We start from the raw sequence: 24,771 nt of genomic DNA, 5'->3' as shown, positions 1-24,771 counted from the left end.
CTAACGCATTCTTTTCAACGGCTGCATGGTAATGCCTATTATAAAAATATCATAATTTATTAACCATTCTCTTACTGATGGGCACGCAGATAGACTAATTTTTCATTTAAAAAATTTTAAAAGTATTTTAACACTTTAATTCAACTAGAATTCATTGCAGCACATGGTATGAAGTGTGAATCTAAATTTATTTCTTCCATATTCCTTCCAATTATCTCAACTAATGAATTTTTCACAGTATTTTGTTACACTTAGTTTGTCACAAATTAAATGGATATGTACTTTGGCATCTATTTCTGGGACCTCAGTTCTATTTTACTTGCGTATCTTTAGGTTAAAAACTAAGTAACATAATTTTTTAAAACTTTCTATGAAAGTATTGTAGTATACAGAAAAATATGAATTTGCACTTATAATCAGCACCCTAGAAAACCTCCTAGAATCTCCTTCCAGCTGTAAGCCCCCAAGGGTAAATACATAGACTAATTTTTCCTGTTTTGGAAATATGCAATCATGCAGTATGCAGTCTTTTGTGTCTGGCTTCTTTCATTCAACATCATATTTGTGAGGTTCGTCTATACAGCTGTGAGTTCATTAATTCTCATTGCAGCATAATATTCCATTATTGAATATACCACAATTTATTTATCAATTCCCTGTTGACAACATGTTTTCAGTTTCTAGTTTGGGCCTATTATGAATGGTGTCACTATGAGCACTCTAGCATAAGTCTTTTAGTAAACTTATGTCTGCATTTCAGTTGGTTCTGTGCCTTGAAGTATATGACTGGGTCATAGTGTATGAGTATGTCCAACTTTAGTATATACTACCAAAGAGCTTTCCTGGTTTGCAGATGACCACCTTCTTCCTCAGGTGGTGAAAAGAGCGATTATCTCTCTTGTGTCTCTTCATATAATCCCATGATGAAGGCTCCACCCTCATGACCTAATCACCTCCCAAAGGCCTCACCTCCAAATACCATCACATTGGGGATTAGGGCTTCAACATAGGAGCAGGGCATAAGGACACTTTCAGGTGATGAAAATGTTATATATCATAACTGAGGTGATAATTACATGGCTATATACATATATCAAAGCTTATTAAATCTTACCCTTATAATTGGTGATTTATGGATGGTAAATTACACATCCATAAAACTGACAGAAAAAAGAAAGATGACAGTTTTTTCTGAGTTAATGACAAACTTTGTAATTTATGAACTATTTGTTTCTGAAAGCTCAAAAAAAATCATCAACTTGTTCGTGTACTTTTAGTTTTATTATTTAATTCTATTTTATATTTTCTTTGGTTTGCTACTTTGCTCCTTTTCTAAATTCTTTAAGTATAAGCTTAATTACATTTTTATTTCTTATTAATTTATAATAATAATTTTTCCTCAAAGTATTGCTTTTTGCCCATAGATTTTAATTGTGCTAGGATCAAAAAATAGTTTATTGTTATTTCTCAAATTTATTATCTAACACAGTGGTAAAGGAAAGTAATTTTTAAACTGTCCTTGTGGTTAGGTAACTTTTAAATTATACTTTCATTATCTCTAATTTTATTTTATTATAGCTTGAGGATGCAATATATATAATTTCTACCTTTTATTAACCAAAAACTTCTTTGTATATGATAAGTGTTTGCAAAAGATCCATATATTTTTTATTTCCAAATTTTCCCCTTTAGTCTTCTCCTAAATGTTCTAATTTTACCTTATTGTTTGTACGTACCACATGACTAATGTATACATACCATTTCCTTAGTGATGATAAACACTGAATATTAACTTAAGCAAAAATCACCGTTTTATTGGAAGGCTAGGAGGAAGGAAAGTTAGAGAATATAAAAGCACTAAATCCATCATAAGAAGTCATTAGATAACATTTATAACTGAAAAATCAAGGAGAGTAGTTTAAGCATGTTACTTTAAAATATGTAGCAAAATATCAAAAGACATGGTGAAAAAATCTGTAAGTAGTCTTCTCTGAGGAGTGGGATTTAGAGGCGAGAAGTTTGAGTGGTATGGTACTACTGTGTTTTGTTAAAACTTTCATAAATCCATTTGACTGACAAAATTCTGTAGCTAATAAAAATATACATTAAATTAAACAATTTTTGTTCTATTTGGATTTTCCCTCTTTACCCATTATTTGTAACATGTTGTTTTCCTAAAAGTTTTTCAATCATGTCATCTAATTATTACTTTGCAATATTTTTGTATTTTTTTCTTTTAGAATTTACATAGTCAACTTTGTTCCTATTTATGTTCTTTGTTGCTTCTTTTTTCAAAGGATTTATTTATACATCCTTACTTCAAATGTCTTAATGCTGCTCAGAATTCTTATACTTGTCCCTAGTCAAGCTATCTTTCTTCCTTCCTACAGCAACTTGTTTCTTCTTTTCCTCAGCAATACAAATTTTCTTTGCTCTCTTTTATGCCTTTTACTTTTGTTTCCCTAACTCTAAGGAGATAACCTTGAATCTTACTTCAAAGACAAAGATGAGGTTAAGTGGTCAGGTAAAGAACATCAACTTTCAGCTCCATTTCTAAGCTTAACTCTGTCCTTCACCATTTTTACTTTCTGTCTGTTGTTCAAATACAATTATTCCTTGTAGAGTCAGGGTTTCTTTCTTTTTCTTTTTTATTTATATATAATGACATATTATATTAATTTCAGGTGTACGATGTGACGATTCAATATTTGTATATATTGTGAAATGATTACCACAGTAAGTCTAGTTAACATCCATCACCACACACAGTTACAACTTTTTTTCTTGTGATGAGAACTTTTAAGATCTACTCTCTTAGCGACTTTCAAATATACAATACAGGATTATTAACTACAGTCACCATGTTGTACATTACATCCCCAGGATTTATTTATTGTATGACTGGAAGTTTGTACCTTTTCCCCACCTTTACCCATTTCACCCACCCTCCACCCTCCACCTCTCTGGCAATCACCAACCTTTTCTCTGTATCTATGAGTCCAGGTTTTTTAAAGATATTAAATATTACATACATATTAGTGAGATCATATGGTATTTGTCTTTCTCTAACTTATTTCATTTAAAATAATGCCCTCAAGGTCCATCCATGTTGTTGTAAGTGGCAGGACTTCCTTCTTCTCTATTGCTGAATAATATCCTTGTAGAGTTGTTTTAAAGCCATCTTAGGACCTGATTTCTCACTTGGGAATTCCTGCTAACTGCGAAAAATCTTACCTATAAGCTGCTTTCAAATATAATAAAATGTTTGTCCACACTAAATATAACAATAAAAGTGACATTATACTATGTTTTATAAATGTATAATTAAACATTTACCTATAGTTTAGGGTCAATAAATATTTTATAGGTATCAAATATTTTCAAAGATCTCAAAACAGTTTATAGATTAGGCACAATGTCTACAGTGCCCAATGGATAAACATAGCCCTGATTCCCACCTCCAAAAACAAGCTTGCTCCTCTGCCCTTGATCCTGGAACTCCCTCCCACCTCTTCTGAAAAAGCATTCCATCATTTAATCATCTTGTTCTTCTCTTGGTTCCTTCCTCTCTCCTCTGCTATGGCTCCCTTTCCTTCAGCCTATAAACATACTCAAGTCTCTCTGCCATCTAAAAACTTAAAAACAACAATAAACTCTCCCTACTCTTGCTATCACACCCCTTCCTCCTTCCCCAATCTACCGAACTTCTGGAAACAAATCCAGCCTACCTATTGTCTCAAATCCCTCACCCTTCCCATTTACTCTTCAATCCAGGAAAATCTGGCATCTTGCCACACTACTCCACTGAAACTTCGCACCTAATGCCACTAACAATCTCTTCTGCAGCTCTTATCTTATTTGACCTCTCTGAGACAAGTGATATTACTGAACACTCCCTCCATCTTGAAACTCACTCCTCCCCCAGTTTCTGTGGCACCACATTTTCCTTGTTCTTCTAAAACTCTCACTCTCAGTATAGGAAGATAAATATCTTTATTTATTGTAAAACTAGCTCTCTGGAAACAAGATTTAAGTTCCTACAATGGGTCCAACTCCCACTCAGAGAAGTTGTATTTGGCAGCAAAGTAAGCCCCAACACCCAGCAGCCAACACAACAGTAGAGAACTAAAACGCTAACATTCCATATGCTCACTAAAGTGTAGAAAGGGACTATTCTGATCAGTTGGAAATGTTTACAAAGGACAGAAAAGTGTTCCAAGAGAAATGACAGGAGACACAGAGTTAAGAAAGAAAAAAGATAATAAAAAGGGAGCAACCATGGGCTTCCCTGGTGGCGCAGTGGTTGGGAATCCGCCTGCCAATGCAGGGGACACTGGTTCAAGCCCTGGTCCGGGAAGATCCCACATGCCACAGAGCAACTAGGCCCGTGGGCCACAACTACTGAGCCTGTGCCCTAGAGCTGGAGTGCTACAACTACTGAAGCCTGCGCACCTAGACCCTGTGCCCCGCAACAAGAGAAGCCACCGCAATGAGAAGCCCATGCACCGCAACGAAGAGTAGCCCCTGTTCACCGCAACTGGAGAAAGCCTGCACACAGCAATGAAGACCCAACGCAGCCAAAAGTAAATAAAATAAATAAATTTATTAAAAAAAAAAAAAGGGAGCAATCAAGCTCAGTAGTAGCATAAGGCAGAAGAGTGGAGAACATGGACAAGGGATAAAATACTCTGTACTTAACAGAGGTAGAGGTAGGGGAGGAAAAGTCAAACACCCACTGATACATCTGTGCTTCTCTTCTGAATAAGGGTAAGCACCTACTAACAATACACATACCAGGTATGGCAGGTTATTGTTTGCACACCCCAAAATATGTGCTCCTATTCTTCTTACACACAATTGTCTGGTTGGACTTCAATTCCCAAGCTCCTCTGCAATTAGCAGGGGCCTTATATTAAGTTCTCACCTATGAAATGTGAGCACAAGTGATGTTTGCAACTTCTGCCTTACTTGCTTAAAAGGTGTTTGCCCTGGACTTGTTCCTTCCCCTTTTCCTTTCTATAACTGGAAATGGCTACAATGGAGGCATCCTCAGAAACCATGGCTTTCAAGTGGCATGGCTGGCCTGCTAACCTGAAACCCTATGATGGCTTCCTAGAGCACATCCTGCCTTCCGCATCCTGGACTCAGCTTAAGTTAGAGAGAAATAAAGTTCTCTCTTGTATGAGCCATTGCACTGGAGGGGGCAGTTGTGGTGGTGGATCTTTTTATAACAGCTGCTCAACCATCACCCTGAGATCAGTGGCACAAAATCACTTAAAGTACAAAACCTCAGTATACCTCAACATCTTACTGACCAAGTAGGAAACATTAGTCTGGAGAGAGGGGAGTTTTGAGCATAGGGGGAAGTTCTTATCATTAATTAATAACTATGAAGTCAGATTTAACTAACATTGATTGAATGGCACCCAAACCACTAAATTTGGAACCAGAAGTACTAGAGTCAAATCTTAGCTCCACCTACTGCTATCTATTATATATAAACGTTGGAAATTTTACCTAAGTTCTCTGAGTCCCCGTTTCCTAGCATCCACCCTCATGAGTAAATGTCATAACACATCTACAGGACAATATAATAAATGATGTCTCAAATAATGACACCACAACATAAAGAAATGTTAAATTTTGTTCTATTATACCAGAGAATCCGGGGAATATATCATATATTCTGTAGACATTTCTGTTAAAATATTAAGTTCTAATCCTTCAATCCTTGTGAACTGAATAGGAGAGAGGGTCTTGAGAAATCAGACCTAAAAGCAAAGTAGCTAACAACACAGGCTCTAGGGTCAGATAAACTTCATTCAAGCTTCACCTCCACATTTACTAGCTTGGTGACCTTGGGCAAGTTACATAACCTAAATTTCAGTTTCCTCATGGAAAAGTGAGGATCAGGCTGGTACCTACCTCACAAATATCTTGTAAGGACTGAATGAGATTGCTATCTATCTCCAGTCCTCCTGTATATGAGAACGACTCCAGCTGCCATACCAAGAACATCTATTTGAATATATTTCCCACTTAAGACAGTATTTGGGGGGCTGGACTTACTTAGAAGTTGGAATATTATCTCTGTATTTAAAAAAATGTAAGAGAAATAATCTCTGCTAAGGATTTAGAATTTAAATGAAATAGTGTTTCCCATTTAGTGTCATCTAATAGAAAATTAAATCTGGGAAGTGAGGTTACCGAAGTGTTACTAGGAAACAACAGATGAAATTTTAAACTTGAAAATTACATGAGGGGGTCTTCTCAGGTTTTGTTGCCTAAAACCTTATGAAAATACCAACAAAAATGGAAGCAGAGATGTTAGTGATAATTTTGTCAATTAAAAAATATAAATTCTCTTCTGGTGTCCCTTCTCCTCTAAAGATAATAACCAAAGCTGGTTTTATTACTTGGCTGAGTTTAAGAACTTTCCAGTTAGGGAACTCGATGTCAGGTCCTTCAACAATAATTATTTTCTCTTAACTACTAAGAAATATGATAAGAAAAGTTCACAATGTGAGACAAAACAATCACTTCTTTTCCTTATGAGTTTGTTTCTTTAGAAACATGAGATCAAAACCAAATATTTACTGGAAGAACAAAGGTCAAAACAGTTTCTACCTATGTCCAGACATGGCAACAAAAATTAGCAAGACTCAGACTTCCCTGGTGGTGCAGTGGTTAAGAATCTGCCTGCCAATGCAGGGGACACGCGTTCGAGCCCTGGTCCAGGAAGATCCCACATGCCGCGGAGCAACTAAGCCCATGTGCCACAACTACTGAGCCTGCACTCTAGAGCCCGCGAGCCACCATTACTGAGCCCTCGTGCCACAGCTACTGAAGCCCGCACGCCTAGAGCCCATGCTCCGCAACAAGAGAAGCCACCTCAATGAAAAGCCCGTGCCCCACAACGAAGAGGAGCCCCAGATCACCGCAACTAGAGAAAGCCTCCACGTGCAGCAACGAAGACCCAATGCAGCCAAAATTAAATTAATTAATTAATTTTAAAAAAATTAGCAAGACTCCAAAGACTATTCATAGGCATAACCTTGAAAAGAAAAAAGGCAGGGCCATTCTTCCTGAAGACCTAACCTATTTTCTTCTACCTGTATATTCACTATCCTCTACCATGCCAATCCTTGAAGACAAGGCAAAAGATTGATGGCACATATAAGACTTTATAAGTTAATCATGTGTTTAAATATCAGGTTTGGTGGTCTAGAGACTATCAAGAAAGACAATCAATTTTAGGTCTCATTAAATAGTTTACTTTAAGATACTTGACATATATTAATTAATTCATCCTCTCAACCACCTATGAGGTAGCTTTTATCAACTCCATGTGTTGGGGAAATTTGATGAAGGAGAATAATAATGCTATTTTCTATTTACAAAATACCTTTCTTATAAAGAGCTCCACATGTTTTATCTTCTCAGTCTTCTAACATTCCTGTGAAGTAGGTGGTAATATTACCTTTTCCTTTCTTATAGGTAAAATGCTAGGGCTCAAGGGGCTTAATGACTTACTCACAATGGTAGCTTGTATTTTATCCACTAACTAGAACATACTGCTTGGGATTAACACTAGACCATGGACTCAAGTCTGAACTGCACATAATTCAAAAGTGTCAAACTTCTAGTTTTCTCTACAGCCATCTTTCAACACATCACATTCCAAAAAAGAGTGGGGTCATGCTTGCTGTTTAAGCTCATGTGCTCACTGTTTATAAAGCTTATTATCATTTCTCTAAATTGTACTATTTAAGTTTTGTCTAAATGCCTGAAAGCTAAATTATTTTTTGTTTACTCTCTGTGCACTAGCATTATAAATGATGTCATCAGGAATGTACAAAACTGTTAGACAAAGCTGCAGGGCCAATAAAAGCAACTCACTTGGGCAAGAGTGTGCTTCTTCTCCCCCCACCCCCCGCCCTCCTCCTTTTTTGAAGTAGGCATCACACAAAAAGATGACTCATTAAGCCCAAAAGAGTTGACTATGCCATGTAAGGGCTTCTTATGCAGCCCTCCACAAAGAGACCTGAGTGGCAGCATAAGGCCTCCTCTTCTGTGCATTTTCCTCCAGGCAGAATGTGCATTTGTGTGGCTACATACACAATTATAATCTCCCCTGAAAAGCAATTCCTTCCATATGACAGGCTGAACAGTGGCCTGAGTGCTAGCCTCATGTTGCCTGTGCAGTTAACATGCTGAAATAGCAGACACATTTAATCTCTCCTTTCTGAAAAACTAAGATAGGACAGAAGAAGCGAAGCTGGAAAGAAATCCACACAGAGAGAAAGGAAGCCAGCCCAAGCGCCCAAACTCACTTTCTCATGGGCTGAGCTTCTTTGTGTGTTGCCTACTTACGTGTCAATTTGCAGGACTTTAGGGCATGAGAACCATGGAGCCGAGCGGTTCTGGCAGCCTCTCCATTTGACAAGCAAAGCCAGAGACATGCGGCCTTTTGGTACATTTCACATTCAAAAGTGTTATTGTTTCAAGCATGCCTATTTTAAAATATATAATTTTCCCATTTAGTGCACATGTTGTATGTAAGTTGGCCACAGGAGGAGTTCTGTCACATGATCTTTAAAAAAAAAAAAAAGGCAATGGCTCTAATGTAGCCCCATCCCTGCCAGATACCTCTGTTTACTGTGGGGGGCAGTGGGCTATCCCAGGTGAGAGAAGTCTGAATTTAACAAACACCTGATATGAAGGCCAGGGCACAAACAGATTTCTGTCTTAGATTACAGAAACTGAAGCTTGTGTTTTACCACAATTACCTGTAATCTCAGGGCCAGATAATAGTATTAACAAGACCTTGAGCTACACAATAGGACAGCTGGAAAAAGGCTCTTACTCTCTCCAAAGAACAGTGCTTTTAAAAAGCTAATTCAATGAAGAAAAAGAAAGGGCTCTGAAAGTGCCTTCTCAAACAATATTTACTTTTACTGCGTTCCTGCTAATCAAACAAAACTTAGTCAAAAGCTTTTATGAAAAATACATTGGATGATTTCAGCAGTAATTACTTTGTTTAAAGAAAGGTGCTTAAGAGAAAACATAGCTAATGGGATTGGTAATTTGGTAAATTCAGATGTGTTTGGGAAAAATCCCTCCTCTCTTTGATAAATCATTAAAATTCTGCTCAGATAAATGTATTTTGACTTGAAATTCCAATCATAGAATGAGCAATTTCGTAAGGCCCGTAGGGAAGTAGCGCAAGGGCATCCCAACACAGTGGACCCAGGGATTAGTTGACAAGGGTAATTCCAGTCTTAAAGCATATTACTCTGCCCAACTGAAGACAGAATCTCAAGGAGATGCCCCCAAATTGTATAAAATTTCCTTCCTTCATAAAATATCATTTTAAAAAATGAATTAAATCTTACTGTTGTGTAACCGAAACAAAGAAAATATGGTGTCAACCATGAAATTAAATTTACTCATTTAGCAAACATGGTATTTATGCAAATAATAGTGATCCCCAACTTTGGGACAGTATTCAGAGGAAAGATTTTAATCAGTCATCCTTTTTTTTTGTCGATGGAAGAAGGAGAAAAAAAGCTTAGTGTCTCTCACACAGTAGGAATTCAATAACTATTTGTTGAACTGGAGTCCTTTCTCTCATTTGAAAAAAAAAATTATTTTGCTACTTAAAGCAGACTATTCATTTAACAATTGCGCACTTAACTTGGGCCAAGCACTGTGCTAGATTTTGGAGATACTGAGAGAGTAAGCCTGCCCTTATGGCTTACTTTCTAGTAAGAAACAGACAGTAACAAAATATACAAATAGATAAATAAAATAATTGTGATAAGTGCTAAGAAGGCTATAAACAGGATAATGAACTAGAGATAAGCTAATGGCTCATTTTGTCTCTTCTGATCTACTATTATCAGTTTTTAAAACTTTAATTACCTACTCAGCTTCCTAAATTTACTCAGTTAGCAAATGTGGTATTTATAACAAATAAAAGAGATCCCCAACTTTTGGACAGCATTTGGAGGAAAGATTTTAAGATTACTTGAACATGGGCTTCCCTGGTGGCGCAGTGGTTGAGAGTCTGCCTGCCAATGCAGGGGACACGGGTTCGAGCCCTGGCCTGGGAAGATCCCACATGCCGCGGAGCGGCAGGGCCCGTGAGCCACAATTACTGAGCCTGCGCGTCTGGAGCCTGTGCTCCCCAGCAAGAGAGGCCGCGATGGTGAGAGGCCCGCGCACCGCGATGAAGAGTGGCCCCCGCTTGCCACAACTAGAGAAAGCCCTTGCACAGAAACGAAGACCCAACACAGCCATAAATAAATAAATAAATAAATAAATAAAAATTAAAAAAAAAAAAAGATTACTTGAACATATAAATGATAAGCAAAGTAAGCAATTTACAGAACCCTAGAATTTAAACCCTAGAGTAACACTGACATCACCTGCAATCAGTTACCTTGGAGAAATGGGGATGGGTAAGGGTCAACAAACAATGTGCCTTAGAACTCACTTGCTCTTTTTTCTCCCCAGCAAAAATATTATTAGGGCTTCCCTGGTGGCACAGTGGTTAAGAATCTGCCTGCCAGTGCAGGGGACACGGGTTCGAGCTGTGGTCCGGGAGGATCCCACATGCCGTGGAGAAACTAAGCCCATGCACTACAACTACTAAGCCTGCGCTCTGGAGCCGTGAGCCACAACTACTGAGCCCACGGGCCACAGCTACTGAAGCCCGTGCACCTAGAGCCTGTGCTCCGCAACAAGAGAAGCCACTGCAATTAGAAGCCCGTGCACCGCAACAAAGGGTAGCTCCCGCTCGCCACAACTAGAGAAAGCCCACGTGCAGCAATGAAGACCCAACACAGCCATAAATAAATAAATAAAAATTTAAGAAAAAAATTGATTACATTTATTAAGTAGTTTACAGAATTCTTAGAAAGGTGAAAGAAACAGAGTCTAGGCTAAATTTCCAGGAACAAATCCCAAAGTCACATCCCAGAACTGGGCCACCTAGGGAACTGCTGCCCCTGTCATGACAATTTGTTTTTTTGCTTTTGGATGAATCCTGATAAGCAAACTTATTTTTGTTTGAATATAATTAGTGAATCTTCCAAACCCAACCCTATGCTAGGAAACATTGCTATTCACAATAAGTCAACAGAAATACTGTTAGGACTTTAGAGTGCTTGGGTTGTTGCAGAAAGAAAAAGAAATATTACAGATGTTACGCTGGCTTCCTAAATCTTTGGAAACTAGGTTTATAATATATAAAGCTGGTCACTTAAAAACAGTCATGAACGTGTTCACAAAACCATCTCTTTCCTTTCTTCTTCCCCCCTTCCCCTTCCTTTCTTTTCTTCCTAATTGTTCCTTTCTTTCTTTCTTCCTGAATACCTTCTCTATGTAAAGCAAAGCATGAATATAAAGTGTTCCTCCCTACAGGAAGCTTATGCCAAAGATGGGAGATGGGAAATAAGTGTCGTTATAGAGTGAGTGAACTGTATGTATGCAGGTGTCTTGGCCATTTCCCAGTTTGGTTGGCACTTATTAACACTGTCAATTTGTGTTACAGTCATTTATGAATATGTCCCATCTCCCATCTTTGGCATAAGTTTCCTGTAGGGAGGAACACTTTATATTCATGCTTTGCTTTACATAGAGAAGGTATTCAGGAAGAAAGAAAGAAAGGAACAATTAGGAAGAAAAGAAAGGAAGGGGAAGGGGGGAAGAAGAAAGGAAAGAGATGGTTTTGTGAACACGTTCATGACTGTTTTTAAGTGACCAGCTTTATATATTATAAACCTAGTTTCCAAAGATTTAGGAAGCCAGCGTAACATCTGTAATATTTCTTTTTCTTTCTGCAACAACCCAAGCACTCTAAAGTCCTAACAGTATTTCTGTTGACTTATTGTGAATAGCAATGTTTCCTAGCATAGGGTTGGGTTTGGAAGATTCACTAATTATATTCAAACAAAAATAAGTTTGCTTATCAGGATTCATCCAAAAGCAAAAAAAGAAATTGTGTCTGGCAGTAAGACAAGTAAATATCATGTGCTATGATATCAGCAAATGCAAAAAAATAAGATTAGTAACACTTAATAATCTTCAACATAGAAAGAATCATATGTCAGAACCTTTGTCAAGGCTTGAAAAAACTGTATCAACCTCATGACTGGAAGGGACTATATCAGTGACTGTTGGATGTTGTCTTAGTCCAGGTACTCTGAGAAGCAGACAACAAGACAGGATCAGACATGCAAGAGATATACTGAAAAGCCCATGAGGGAAAATGGGGAGGGAGCTGGAAGAAGCTGGGAGAGCTGACAGACCACAATGCAGGGTTGACCCTTGTAAAGAAGAGCGAGGGAGTTGAGAGTATTAGACTGCAGTGCAGTGGGAGTCCTCAAGCCAAAGTCACCATCAGAGGAGTCACACTTCTCATAAAAGTGGGTCTTCCCCACCCAGTCATCCGCTGGGAGCAGCCTGCGGGAAGGGTGACCTCAATGTGAACAAGGTGTTGGATTGAGAGCTGGGGTTCAGAGTTAATTACCCTCCCCTCCACATAATAGGGGATCTGAGAGGCACAATCTCATGGCTGCCACAGATGTATTACACATTTTTATTAAAATGTAGGAGTAATAATAGCAGCTAATATTTATTGAGCACCTACCCAGGTGCTCTAGAAGGAAAGGTATCTTACTCATCTTTGTGTATCCTCTTTTCACAATGTAGATACAATGTAGCAGCCAGGCATTGCTCTAAAAGCTTACATGTATGAGGTAAGTACATTTTGCATATCAGGAAACTAAGGCACAGAGAGGCTGAGTAACTTCTTCAAGGTCACACAGCTACACAAAGTACATAGATTATTGCCATTAAAACTCTCCTAAATGGTTTATTTTTAGAAGTTATCTTCTTTATTGCCTGCCTTTGAGAGGTGAGTCCAGTGGCAAGAGGGAACTGGAATTTTACTATTCCCTGATCCATCCTGGTTCCTAGGATGCCCCCTCCTGGCAGAAATGTTAAATTAAGCCCTTGGAGTCACCTGAACTTACTCCAGAATCCATGCAACCATTATAAGCAGGTCTATGCAATAGTTGGAGCCTCATTGTTGGAGTTGCTCAAGGTATTCATAGCATGGAGTTTAACAATGTGGACTCCGGAGTCAGACTGCTAGATTAGAATTCTGCCTCTAGGACTGACTAACTAGTTATTTAATACCTTTGTGCTGCAGTTTCCTCACATGTGAAATGGAGATAAAAACTGAAACTATCTTCATGTGCATTAATGTTTATAAAGCACATAAAATGTTACCTGGTACATAGTAAGTACTTAGTAAGTCTTAGTTATTGTTGTTAGCTTGCTCACATTTGGGGGACCCTAAGGTCAGATTATTCATATTCAATTTAACACATATGTATGTATAAAGTGTCTATATTGTGAAAGGTGGGTATACAATGATGAGAAAGATACAATTCCTGTTTTCAGGAAACTGATTTGCAACTAATGAACTGTTTAAGAACTCCATTCTTAAAAGGGAAGCAAGGATCACTGCCCTTTACAGGCAATAGATATTTTGGTTTGTTTATTTTTATCTTCTTGGTAGAGAGGAAAACACAGGCATGGAATCTGATAAACCTGGATTTGAATCCCTGCTTTTATGTATCATCACCTATGTGACTTTGTACCAATCAATTAGCCTTTCTAAGCCTCAGTTTCCTTATTTGTAAAATGAGGAGACGATATTAATAACTACTAAATAGGACTAATAATAATACCTACCTGTATGGTGGTTGTGAAGATTAAATGAGTTAAGGCACAGTGCTAAGCATAAATGAAGTGCTCAAAAACTATAGCTTAAAAGTAACTATCCAGTTTATTGTGATTCCTCTAAAACTATAGCCTCCGAAGGAGAAAGACCATCTCTGATTTCCTGGAGTTATCTATTATGCCAGTCCACTGCCAGTCTTAGTGAGAATAAGCAGTATCCAAAGAAACAGAAGAGGCAAATTAAGCATGAGTGAAAGCAAGCACCTCACCAATTTAGGTGGGGTAAAATAATAAACCTCACACCCTCATGCTTACACTCAGGTCAACGCTTACACTCAGGTCAGCACGTAGGTAGTGTGTTTTGCAAACCTGGGACCAGAACAGGCTGCCCTTCAGCTCTAGAGAACTCTCCACACCCAACCAGATACACAGACACACCTCAGCCTCTGGCAGAAGCTTCCAATAAGTAGCTTTCATAAAGTGGAAACCTTTCAAGGGCTCTATATTTATTTCATCTCCTTACCAGACTCTCCTCTCTCTATTCACGCCTGCATTAACATAGTTCCTATCACTCCATTCTGATGACTGAAGGCATGAACATCATGGAGTCAATTCTGTAATGATGATCTTAAGATCCTAAGCCATTCCAGGCCATGATTACAGGTTCCTAATCCACAAAGTCAGCAGGCAATGGATCAGTTTACCCAACAGGATGAAAGACTGTTTTCTTCACTAGTACTCAAAAAGGCAAATATAAGCCTTGGCTAGCAGGTAGAAAGGAAAATCTATGGATATTCACTGAATAGATATCCCTGTCATTTATACCATAATACTAAAAAGAGGTCTCCAGACACACTTACCAAGGGATATTGAGCTTTCACTTTTCTGATGCACTGAATACCTAGAGCTTTCCTATCTGTGCAATTTTCTTTTTTCTATGTGTATTTTCTTCTCTAGGCCTACACATGTGACTTTATAATTTGTTTTAAAAAAAAAGAAGAAGAAGAAGGAGGAGGAGGAGGAGGAGGAGAGGAGAAGGAAGAAGAAGAAAAGCCAAGCCAAGCCAAATATAACCTCCGTAGGTATTTAAATTTTCAAATCAGAAAATATTTTATTAAATTAATCTATAAGGGGTGATTTTCAGTGGTCATTATATTGAGGGTGAATGCTTCAAAACAGCAACAGCATGCCTCTAAAAGAGACCAAACTGTAATGGGCAGGGTTGTTCTCAACTAAAGACAAATGCATTTCAGCAGAGTTGTATGGTCTGAGGAACCATGAGGAAGCCAATGAGTAGTATGACCCTGCTTAGGGCAGTATGAATGTCCAGATGGTGAATGGGACAGGGAGTTAAGGCACTTAAATATGCAACAGAACCTGAAGGAGGTTCAATGATCCAGGGTTCAATAATTAGATAAGAGGTTGGACATTGAAGCTTTTACAACCAACCTGAAATTTTGATTCTGTTTATAGATTCATTATCAACATTGCCACTGAATTAGTGGCTGAAAAAAGCCACTTATGGAGGGACCACCAACTTCTACTCACCAAAGCACCAGTATATTAAATATGTCAAGCCTTTGAGGCATATAATTTAAATATGTTAGGACTTTGACGCAAACATCCAAGGAACTGAACAATAGACTAGGCTTTTCAAATATTTCATAGATTCATTAGTACTGAGTAAATAAGATAAAATACATAAAATCCTTAGCAAAAGTCTAGGCATTGCTAGACACTGATATTATTATTCATTGGATGCAAAATTATCTGTGATATAACAATGCTCTTTATATATATATATAGATCTATATATCTATATATATATAGATATATAGATCTATATATATATATATACCTTTCAAAAACCACACAGCCCTTAAACCTGGTGAAAAGATGCTCAACTTCAGAAAAGAAATGTACATTAAATCTACCCTGGGACTATCTGTCACTTAACAGGTTGAAAAAATCTGATGGTTTGAGTTTGATATACTTTGTTGGAAAGACTATGGGGAAACAGGCATACTCTTACATTGCTAGTGCAGTGTAAAATGGTACAACCCCTGTGAAAGACGATTTGGCAATATCCATCAATATTTAAAATGCATATGTCCCTGACCCACCAATTTCACTTTGTGGAATTTATCCTTGCAGATATACTAGCAATGGCACAAAATTACAGGTTATTCAGTGGGGTATTTTCAGTAATAGCAAAAGGCTAAAAACAACATGTGTACCAATAGAGAATTGGTCAAATAAATTATTTAAAATACTATGTAGCTAAACATTTTTTTTAAAAGAATGAGAAAGCTCTCACTGACATAGAAATCACTCTGAGATATATTGAACGAAAAAAGTATATTCTCCCTTATATACATAATAAACTAAACTCTGGAAGGATACACAGGAAACCAGTAATAGTGGTTACTAGTGGGGGCTGAGGATGGATGGAAACTGGCAGATGGGGGAAAAGGGTTGGAAGAGACTTTTCATTATAAACTTCTTTATGTTTTTTAACCTAGTTTCCATATTACTAATTCAAAAATTTAAACTAGAATTGTTTTTCATTAAAAAATGTGTATAGTACATCCATACAATTGAATACTATTCAGTGATAAAAAGAAATGAACTATCAAGCCAGGAAAAGACATGGAGGGACCTTAAACGCATATTGCTCAGTGAAAAAAGCCAGTCTGAAAAGGTTACTTACTCTATGACTCCAACTACATGACATTCTGGAAACGTAAAACTTTAGAGACAGTAAAACGATCAATGGTTGTCAGTGGTTGGGGGACAGAGGAAAGGATGAAGAGATAGAGCACACAGGATTTTCAGGGCAGTGAAACTATTCTGCATAATACTATAATGGTTGATACATGACATCGTGCATTTGTCAAAACCCATAAAACTGTACAACACAAAGAGTGAACCCTAATGTAAACTGTAGATTTTGGTTAATAATAATGTATCAATATTGGTTCATCAATTGTAATGAATGTACTATATTAATGTCACATGTTAATAATGGGAAGCTCTGAGTGACACAGAGAGGGAGTATATGGGAACACTCTATAATATCTGCTCAATTTTCTGTAAACTTAAAATTGCTCTAAAAAAGTCTATTAATTTTTTAAAACATGTGTGCATACATGTATGTATATACACACACAACATACATATATCCTTTTTTCATCCAGTAAATGCCTTACACACTGAAGGTGTTACAGTGTGTGTAAAGTATTACAGCCACAGCCTTAATGGTCAAGAGCTCAAGCTCAGGAGTGGGCAAATTAGGTTCTGATCCTAGGCCTACCATTTTATAGCTGTGTGGCCTTATTTGTGCAAGTCACCTCTTCAGCCTCAGTTTCTCCGTCTGCAAAATGGAAGAAAACCACAGTCTCCTCCTGGGGCTGTTATGAAGATTCAGTAAAGTATGCACGCAAGGGCTTCTCCGGTGGCGCAGTGGTTGAGAATCTGCCTGCCAATGCAGGGGACACGGGTTCGAGCCCTGGTCTGGGAGGATCCCACATGCCGCGGAGCAACTAGGCCCGTGAGCTACAACTACTGAGCCTGTGCGTCTGGAGCCTGTGCTCCGCACCAAGAGAGGCCGCGATAGTGAGAGGCCTGCGCACCGCGATGAAGAGTGGCCCCCGTTTGCCGCAACTAGAGAAAGCCCTCGCACATTAACGAAGATCCAACACAGCCAAAAAAAAAAAAAAAAAAGAATGTACGTAAAATGCTTGGCATAGTGCCTAATGTAAAAGAAATGCTCAAAAATGTTAGTTGCCGCTATAACGGTTAAATGACTGTTCACAGAATGACTGATTTGTCACTTCAAGGTTCCAAGGTTACTCCACTGGCAGCATATCAGTAATATCCCCAAAGGCCCCTCAATTCTCAACTCCAACCTAGCCTTAGGGCACAATCCACACTGTCTGAGCTCCAGCGGGTACACTTCAGCATTCTTTACTCCCCAGATGCTGTTTTCCTCCTCGCTGGGCCTTCCAAGTTCAGGCCCTGGACCGCCCCCACCCCGCCCCTCCCTAGCCCACCCTACCCGTTCCCACTCAGACCTCGCCCCGGCCTCCTCCCCAGACCCTGGCCTAATTCGTCTGCACTTCTTTCCTTCCCCGAAGCTGAAGGAACCGCCTACCCAGATACTCGTAGTCCGGTAGGGCTAGGCGTTCCGGACTCAGCATCCTTTGACCAGGGTAGCTTCAGAGCCCCAGCTCTCCCGCTTCCGGCACCCAGGTCTAGGGCTCTCTCTGTTGCCATGGCACCCACGCGGCGGGAGGAGAGGCTAGAGGCGGAGGGGGTGCCACGCAAACAGTCTCCGTATCGCAACGCCAAGCTGGACACACTAGTTCCGGGAGCTGTCTCTTCGCGGCGGTCATAGTTTCTTTGGACTCCCTTTCTTGAGGCGTTGGTTTTAGAGGAATTTGAGGTGGAGAGTTCCTTTGAAACCATCATATTTCCCGGTGTCGAAAAATTATTGCCAGCCCTCCATATACCCGCAATTTCTGAATTTCATAACTACTCCTGCTTTATACAACTGTTATCCTAAATCACAATAATAGCTCCCACCCCTAAATTCCCATAAACATTTACTATCCCATTACCTATTTTTATCTCCTTATTATTTATCATCTTAAATTACTACAAAGTGCTTTCACGTGCGTATATCTTGGCTGCTTCTTGAGGTGAGGTCAGGGATGTGTCTTTTCTGCCTGTGACAAGGCTGAGCATCCAGAAAGTGCTCATTAAATCCTCTATGACTTCATTGACATTTCCTCTCAAATTCCTCTTTATCTTTATAGCCCCTCCTTCTACTTCTATCCCTTACTATTTGGTACCCTTCCCAAGTGTCTTTTCTTTTTTTCTTACGAAGACACTTCACTTCTGGGGGGATGGGATGCACAAACAAGGACACCTATTGGATTTTTTCCCTTATATACCTAATTGTTCACTTTTCCTTTAAGAGGGGAGAGCGTTCATTGGTTTTCAAGTTCCCAGATATCTGGATATTTCTCTTTTTGCACCTCTCCACGCCCAACAACGGGTTAGTGGTGTGTACCACTTGTCACAGTTCAAACATAGTAGAAAAAGTCATTCTGTCCTCACTTTTTTAGTTAGCTCTCCCCCCACATGAGGTGAGGTTTTGTGGAAAGAAAGAAAACAAAAATCATTCTATCAAAGGAATGATTGGGAAACCAGTGGACCACCTACACTGGGAGAAAAAGGAAAGAGGAGGTTCTTCTCTTTGTGTTCTGAGTGGTCTATTCTTAGCCTTCTCCAGCAGAAGCTTCAAACCTCCTAATTCTCCCTTTCCCTTAAAATTGTATATGTGTCTCATTTCTAGGCTCCTGTGAGTCACTCTGAGTTTGGATGTGGTAAGGATAAAGGGACAGAGCCGAACTCAGAGCAGCATTTATTATCTTGAGGTAATAAGTTAACTAATTTGGTATTTGATGTGAAGTCCTGCACATAATAAAAAAAATATTTGCCTTCTACCTCCACCCTTGCCTCCCACCCCCACCCCTACCCCATGCACCTTGAGAGTTATGGGAGTTCCATCACTTTCACACCTGTGGCTTTTTACTATATTATTAATAAAGTAATAGGATGGTAATTATTAAGGGTTACAATTTCATTTTATTTCCAAGCAACCTGAAGCTATTCTCAGATCATTTCATTTGTCCTCATAAAACTTCCTAATGCACTTCTCCCTTTTCTAAGTAGGGAAACCGAGGAACATGTCAGGAAAATGACTTGTCTAGCATCATCCAGCCAGTCAGTGGGAGAGCTGGAACTGGATCTCAACGATCTCAACCTCCAGGCTAGTGGTCTGACCGCTAAACCACACAGCCTCTTTTTTTAGGGTTTGTTGGCTTGGGTTTTATTTATTTATTTTTCTTTTTGCTCTGCCCTGCCAGCAACTGGAAGCTCCCAGATAAAAGAAGAGAATTTTGAGTCCAGGCTGAACATTTGACATCCCCTTATTTGTGGGGCATTATCCTGGGACTCAGAGGGTGCTGCTGTTGGGGTCTGTGTGGTGGAGCTGGGAACCAGCCCCAAGAATACAGCTTTGTTTGGGCATTAACCCATTTGCGGTTATAATAATGATAAGTTTCAGCACCAGTGGCGCCCGACTGTTAATGACTCAAAGAAAGCTAAATAAGAACAAGATGTCATCTCTGGAGCAATTTGTAGGTTTTTCCTACAGCTCCATCCCTTCCATAAAAATCCCAAGGGCCCTTATATTTAAAGTCAGTCTTCCACTCAATGTCCTAAACAGTCTATTGAGGAGGAAGACTTGGAAAAGGGCAGGTGGTCGCTAAGCTAAGGCTTCAAGAAAATTTGGGGTTGCACAGAAATAGCAGGTAGCCTTTTTAATGGTGGTGGAATTACTGCTTACATTTTTCTTCTTTATACTTTTACATACTGTTAACTTTTTTCTATAATAGGCATGCATTATAACCTGAAGACAAACAAACAATAAATGAGTGGCTTAAAAATCTTAAAAAATTTTTTTAGCAGAAGTGATGACATTCCATACAGTGTTTGTTTTTCCCAAGAAGGAGCCATTACTTTTAGATTTCTCTTCTGCCGTACATTACACAAATAGGTTTTGGCAACCGGTCAGTAGTGAAGGAAGTTTTTCAGTGAAACATACACAACATCAGGTCTTAAGAAAAGGGGAAATACACAAGAATTGTTAAAGTCAAGTGTATTTCTGTGACCCTGTGGAATGTTACGAAAAGAAAAACATGTCAGCCTTCAATTTAGATGTGCTTTTCAGGTTCTTAAATTATCATTACATATGTCTGAAATTTTTACCTAAACAAATAATCATCCAGATAGACCAGTAAATCAGAAATCAACTCCACAATCCTGAAAATAAGCAAGTATTATGAAATTGGTCAAAACAGAGAGTGCTTGAGATGTGACAGTACTATTGCATAAGGAATGGAAACATCAAACTCAAAACAAGAGGAAAAATACCCACAAAAGAGGATATGCTGAGACACCAATTTATCAGATTATAATTTCTAATTATATAGAGAAAATTAATAGACCTCTCTGGCTCTGCAGAGGACCTATGAAGAGATTGATAGGGAAGAAAATCCTCCCTGGAATTGAAAACCACAGAAGAGCAAATATAAATGTACCAAATAGTTTTAAACTTCAAGGAAACAATAGAAAGAAAAAATGCAGTCTGACTTATTCTTACAAAGCAGGCTCAAGAAACTAGGACAAGCTTTTATCAACTCATCAAGCAGAAAGATGCTAAAGGCGAAGTAGCTACTAAGAAATGCAGGTCATGAAATCCATGCTGAGCTACTAGGCTCTTCTTCAAAGACTTATCTTCCATAAAAGCAAAGCAGAAACTACGTGCGATGCCACTGTATGAGATTTACATTTTTAGTTTAAAATGCTATTTACAGACAAATCATTTTGGACTGCCACAGGTCAACAGACCAGAGCTTTGGGAGAATTTGCAAGGAAAAATAAATGTTCCCATTTCTTGGGCAGTTAAAGAAAACTAATGCATTTCGAGAAAGTGGTTAAGAGGACATGGCTTAAATTGAACTGGAGCTCAAAGACAATTACAGACTAGTACCTTCTTGTTATTTTATATTTTCAGAGCTGCAAAAAGAGTTGGGAATTACACGTTCATGTAGTGTAAAACGGAGGAAGATTTTCTGATCCTTCTTGGTAGCCCACAAAAATTAGCTGTGCCTTCCTCTGTCCTGGAGTATGCACAGCGATAACTATTTGTGTCATTTTCACTAAGGGAATAGTAGGACAACACTACTCATTTAACATATTAGGTAAAATGGAAAAATTCCTTGAAACCCAAACTAACAAGTTTCACTCAAGAATAAACAGATGAGGGGCTTCCTGGGGCTTCCCTGGTGGCGCAGTGGTTAAGAATCCGGCTGCCAATGCAGGGGACACGGGTTCAAGCCCTGGCCCGGGAAGATCCCACATGCCGTGGAGCAACTAAGCCCGTGCGCCACAACTACTGAGCCTGTGCTTTAGAGCTCCGCAACAAGAGAAGCCACCACAATGAGAAGCCCACGTACCGCAACAAAGAGTAGCCCCCGCTCGCCGCAACTAGAGAAAGCCTGCACTCAGCAACAAAGATCGACCTAAAGGCTGTATATTTATAAAGAAATGGAATTTTTAGTTAAAAATCTTCCCACAAAAAGAACTCCAATCTTCAAAAATGTGATTTTGTACTTTTAGAAACATTTAAATTTATAAACTAAAATAGAAAACATTATCTAATTTTCCTTTGGAATTCTTCATTGACCCATGGGTTATATAGAAGTGTATTATTCAAAATTTCCATATATTGGGGGATTTTCCAGAGGTGTTTCTGGTTTTTTGTTTGTTTTGGGGTTTTTTTTTTGTGCAGCTTATGAGATCTTAGTTCCCTGACCAGGGATTGAACCAGGGTCCTTGGCGGTGAAAACGTGGAGTCATAACCACTGGACCACCAGGGAAGTCCCTGATTTCTAGTTTAATTCCACTGGGGTCAGATATACCTGGAGAAATCTTATATGACTTGAATCTTTTTTGCCTTTATTGAGAATTGTTTTATGATCTGGAATATGGGCTACCTTAGTAAATATGCCTTAGTTAATGTTCTGGGTGCTCTTTGAAAAGAATGTATACCCTGCTATTGTTGGGTGGAGTGTTCTATAAATGTTAATGTACACAGGTTATGCATGTGGACAAGGACTGGAAATGAAATTGAACCAATATTTTAAAAAGTAGACTTAAAAAATATTTATGTCATTAAAAAAAAAAAAAAACAATTTGAATTATCCTACTAGATTCTGAGTTCCTGGAGGTCAGAGACAGTCTTCATTCATCTTTAAGTTTCTAGAATCATGCACAGTGCCTGACAGAATAAATGCCTGTTAAATAGACTTTTTTCCCCACTTTAGATTAAAAGTTTAGAAAATGAAAGCCATCCAATCCACAGGACTTATGGTTGCCTCACAGGAACCAGTTCATGAAACAAAGTTATTAAATAAAAAGGCCAGCAAATGGCAAGGCATCATTGAGAAGGAGATTAAAAATCAATCAGAAAGCACTGGCATCTCCTCCTTACACCTAAATACTATGTGTGACAGATCACGGTATCTTAAGAAATACCCAGGGGCTTCCCTGGTGGCGCAGTGGTTGAGAATCTGCCTGCTAATGCAGGGGACACGGGTTCGAGCCCTGGTCTGGGAAGATCCCACATGCCGCGGAGCAACTAGGCCCGTGAGCCACAACTACTGAGCCTGCGCGTCTGGAGCCTGTGCTCCTCAACAAGAGAGGCCGCGATAGTGAGAGGCCCGCGCACCGCGATGAAGAGTGGCCCCCGCTTGCCGCAACTAGAGAAAGCCCTAGCACAGAAACGAAGACCCAACATAGTAATCAATCAATCAATAAATCTTTAAAAAAAAAAAAAAAAGAAATACCCAGAAAAAACGCAACTAACTCAACAAAAGGCATAGAGACGATGCTACAAGTAGACAAACTAAGATAACTAGTTCAGGAAGATGAGAGGGAATCTACTAGGAATCATTAAATAAACTTAGGATATGAACTGGAAGTTCCCAAGCTTTAGAATATTAGGACAAAAAGCTGCAGTCTGTGTCTATTTTTTCTCCCCCAAGCCATCCTCTACATTGTTACAAGAGTTTATTGTTCTAAATGTTAAATTTGCCCATGTTACTTCCTTACTTTAAAAACATTGCTAACTCACCATTACTAGGATGAATCAAAATTCCTTAACATGCAGACATATATATTCCTTCACAGTTGGGTCCCAACCTACTTTTCCAGCCACTGTGCCATTTACTCTTCCCTACACACTTAATTCTCTAGCTATACCTTCCTACTCACTATTCCCAAACATACTGAGCTCTTTCACACCCTCTTGCTTTGGGATAAGCTCTTCTCTCTGCCTAGAATGTACCTCTCCCACATTTTCTGCCTAGTAAACTCTTACACATCCTCTAAGACTTTGGCAAAATGGCACCACCTCCAGGAACCCTTATCCAATCTCCTATATAAAACAGGGTAAAGGCTGAGTGAGAAAAAGGCAAATAAATGCAAGATGGTAAGCTCTGAGGCTATGACATTGAGCTGGGAGCAGCCATGGAAGGGTCTGGGGAAACAGCATTCTAAACAGAGGAGACAGCTTGTGCAAAAGTTGTAAGAAATGATAGCATGTTACAGAGCTGAAAGAAAACCAGTGTGGCTAGAGTAGAATGAGTAAGGGGAAAAGTGGTCAAAGAATTAGGCAAAGGCCAGGTCATGAAGGACCTCAAAGGACATGTAAGAAGTACAGCTATTATTCTAAGTGCAGTAGGAAGCCATTGGAAGGTTTTAAGCCTGGTAATAACATGATCTGATTTGTTTTTTAGGAAGTCACTGTGGCTGCTGTGTGGAAAATGAATTATAAAGGGGCATGTGTGAAACAGACCATTTACATAGATGCTTGAGTCATGTTTGTTACTAAATGAGTATTTATTCATTGATCCATTTGTTTATCCACCATTCTAAATTCATCTTTGCTACTGAAATAAGCAAGACATACTGAGATGTTTGCTGCAAAAGCTCTACTTATACGTGCCAGGTGTGTGACTATCAAGCTTCCAGGAGATTAAAAAAAAACATCTAGGAAGTCCCACTTTTCAGGGTGCGCCCCAAGTTATGCCAGGGAACTGAATCAGCCATGGTACCCAGATCCTGGCTCAAATACTACTGCTGAGCTGGAACATGAAAAGTGTTGGTACTTGAAGTGGTGGTATGGAGGGTTTGCAATTAAAGAAAGCACAAAAATGCAAATCAGACTATTCCCTTATACTTTCTTTTTTTTTTCTTTTTTCCTGGTCTCCAGTAGTAGCCCCCTGAACCTAGATAAAAGCATACCATTGCTAAAAGTTAATTATATTTTTCTATAACTGTTTCCTGGCTCAGGGCCTTTGTACATACTGTTCCTTCTGCCTA

At 38.9% G+C, this 24,771-nt stretch overlaps 1 protein-coding gene across 1 annotated transcript in view; it reads right to left on the bottom strand.

The window, feature by feature from the left end:
* Positions 1-18,056, bottom strand: part of CSTPP1 (centriolar satellite-associated tubulin polyglutamylase complex regulator 1) — a 195,657-nt gene extending 177,601 nt beyond the window's left edge. The window contains exon 1 of the mRNA XM_059931530.1: positions 17,909-18,056. Coding sequence (XP_059787513.1) covers positions 17,909-17,954 — 46 coding nt within the window. The 5' untranslated portion in view covers positions 17,955-18,056. The remainder of the gene's footprint in view (positions 1-17,908) is intronic.
* Between the last annotated feature and the right edge of the window lie 6,715 nt (positions 18,057-24,771).

The sequence above is a fragment of the Balaenoptera ricei genome, chromosome 8, assembly GCF_028023285.1.
Source record: "Balaenoptera ricei isolate mBalRic1 chromosome 8, mBalRic1.hap2, whole genome shotgun sequence".
Classification (NCBI taxonomy): Eukaryota; Metazoa; Chordata; class Mammalia; order Artiodactyla; family Balaenopteridae; genus Balaenoptera; species Balaenoptera ricei.
Note: the sequence above shows the minus strand (reverse complement) of the source record. Positions and strands in the feature narration are given on the sequence as shown.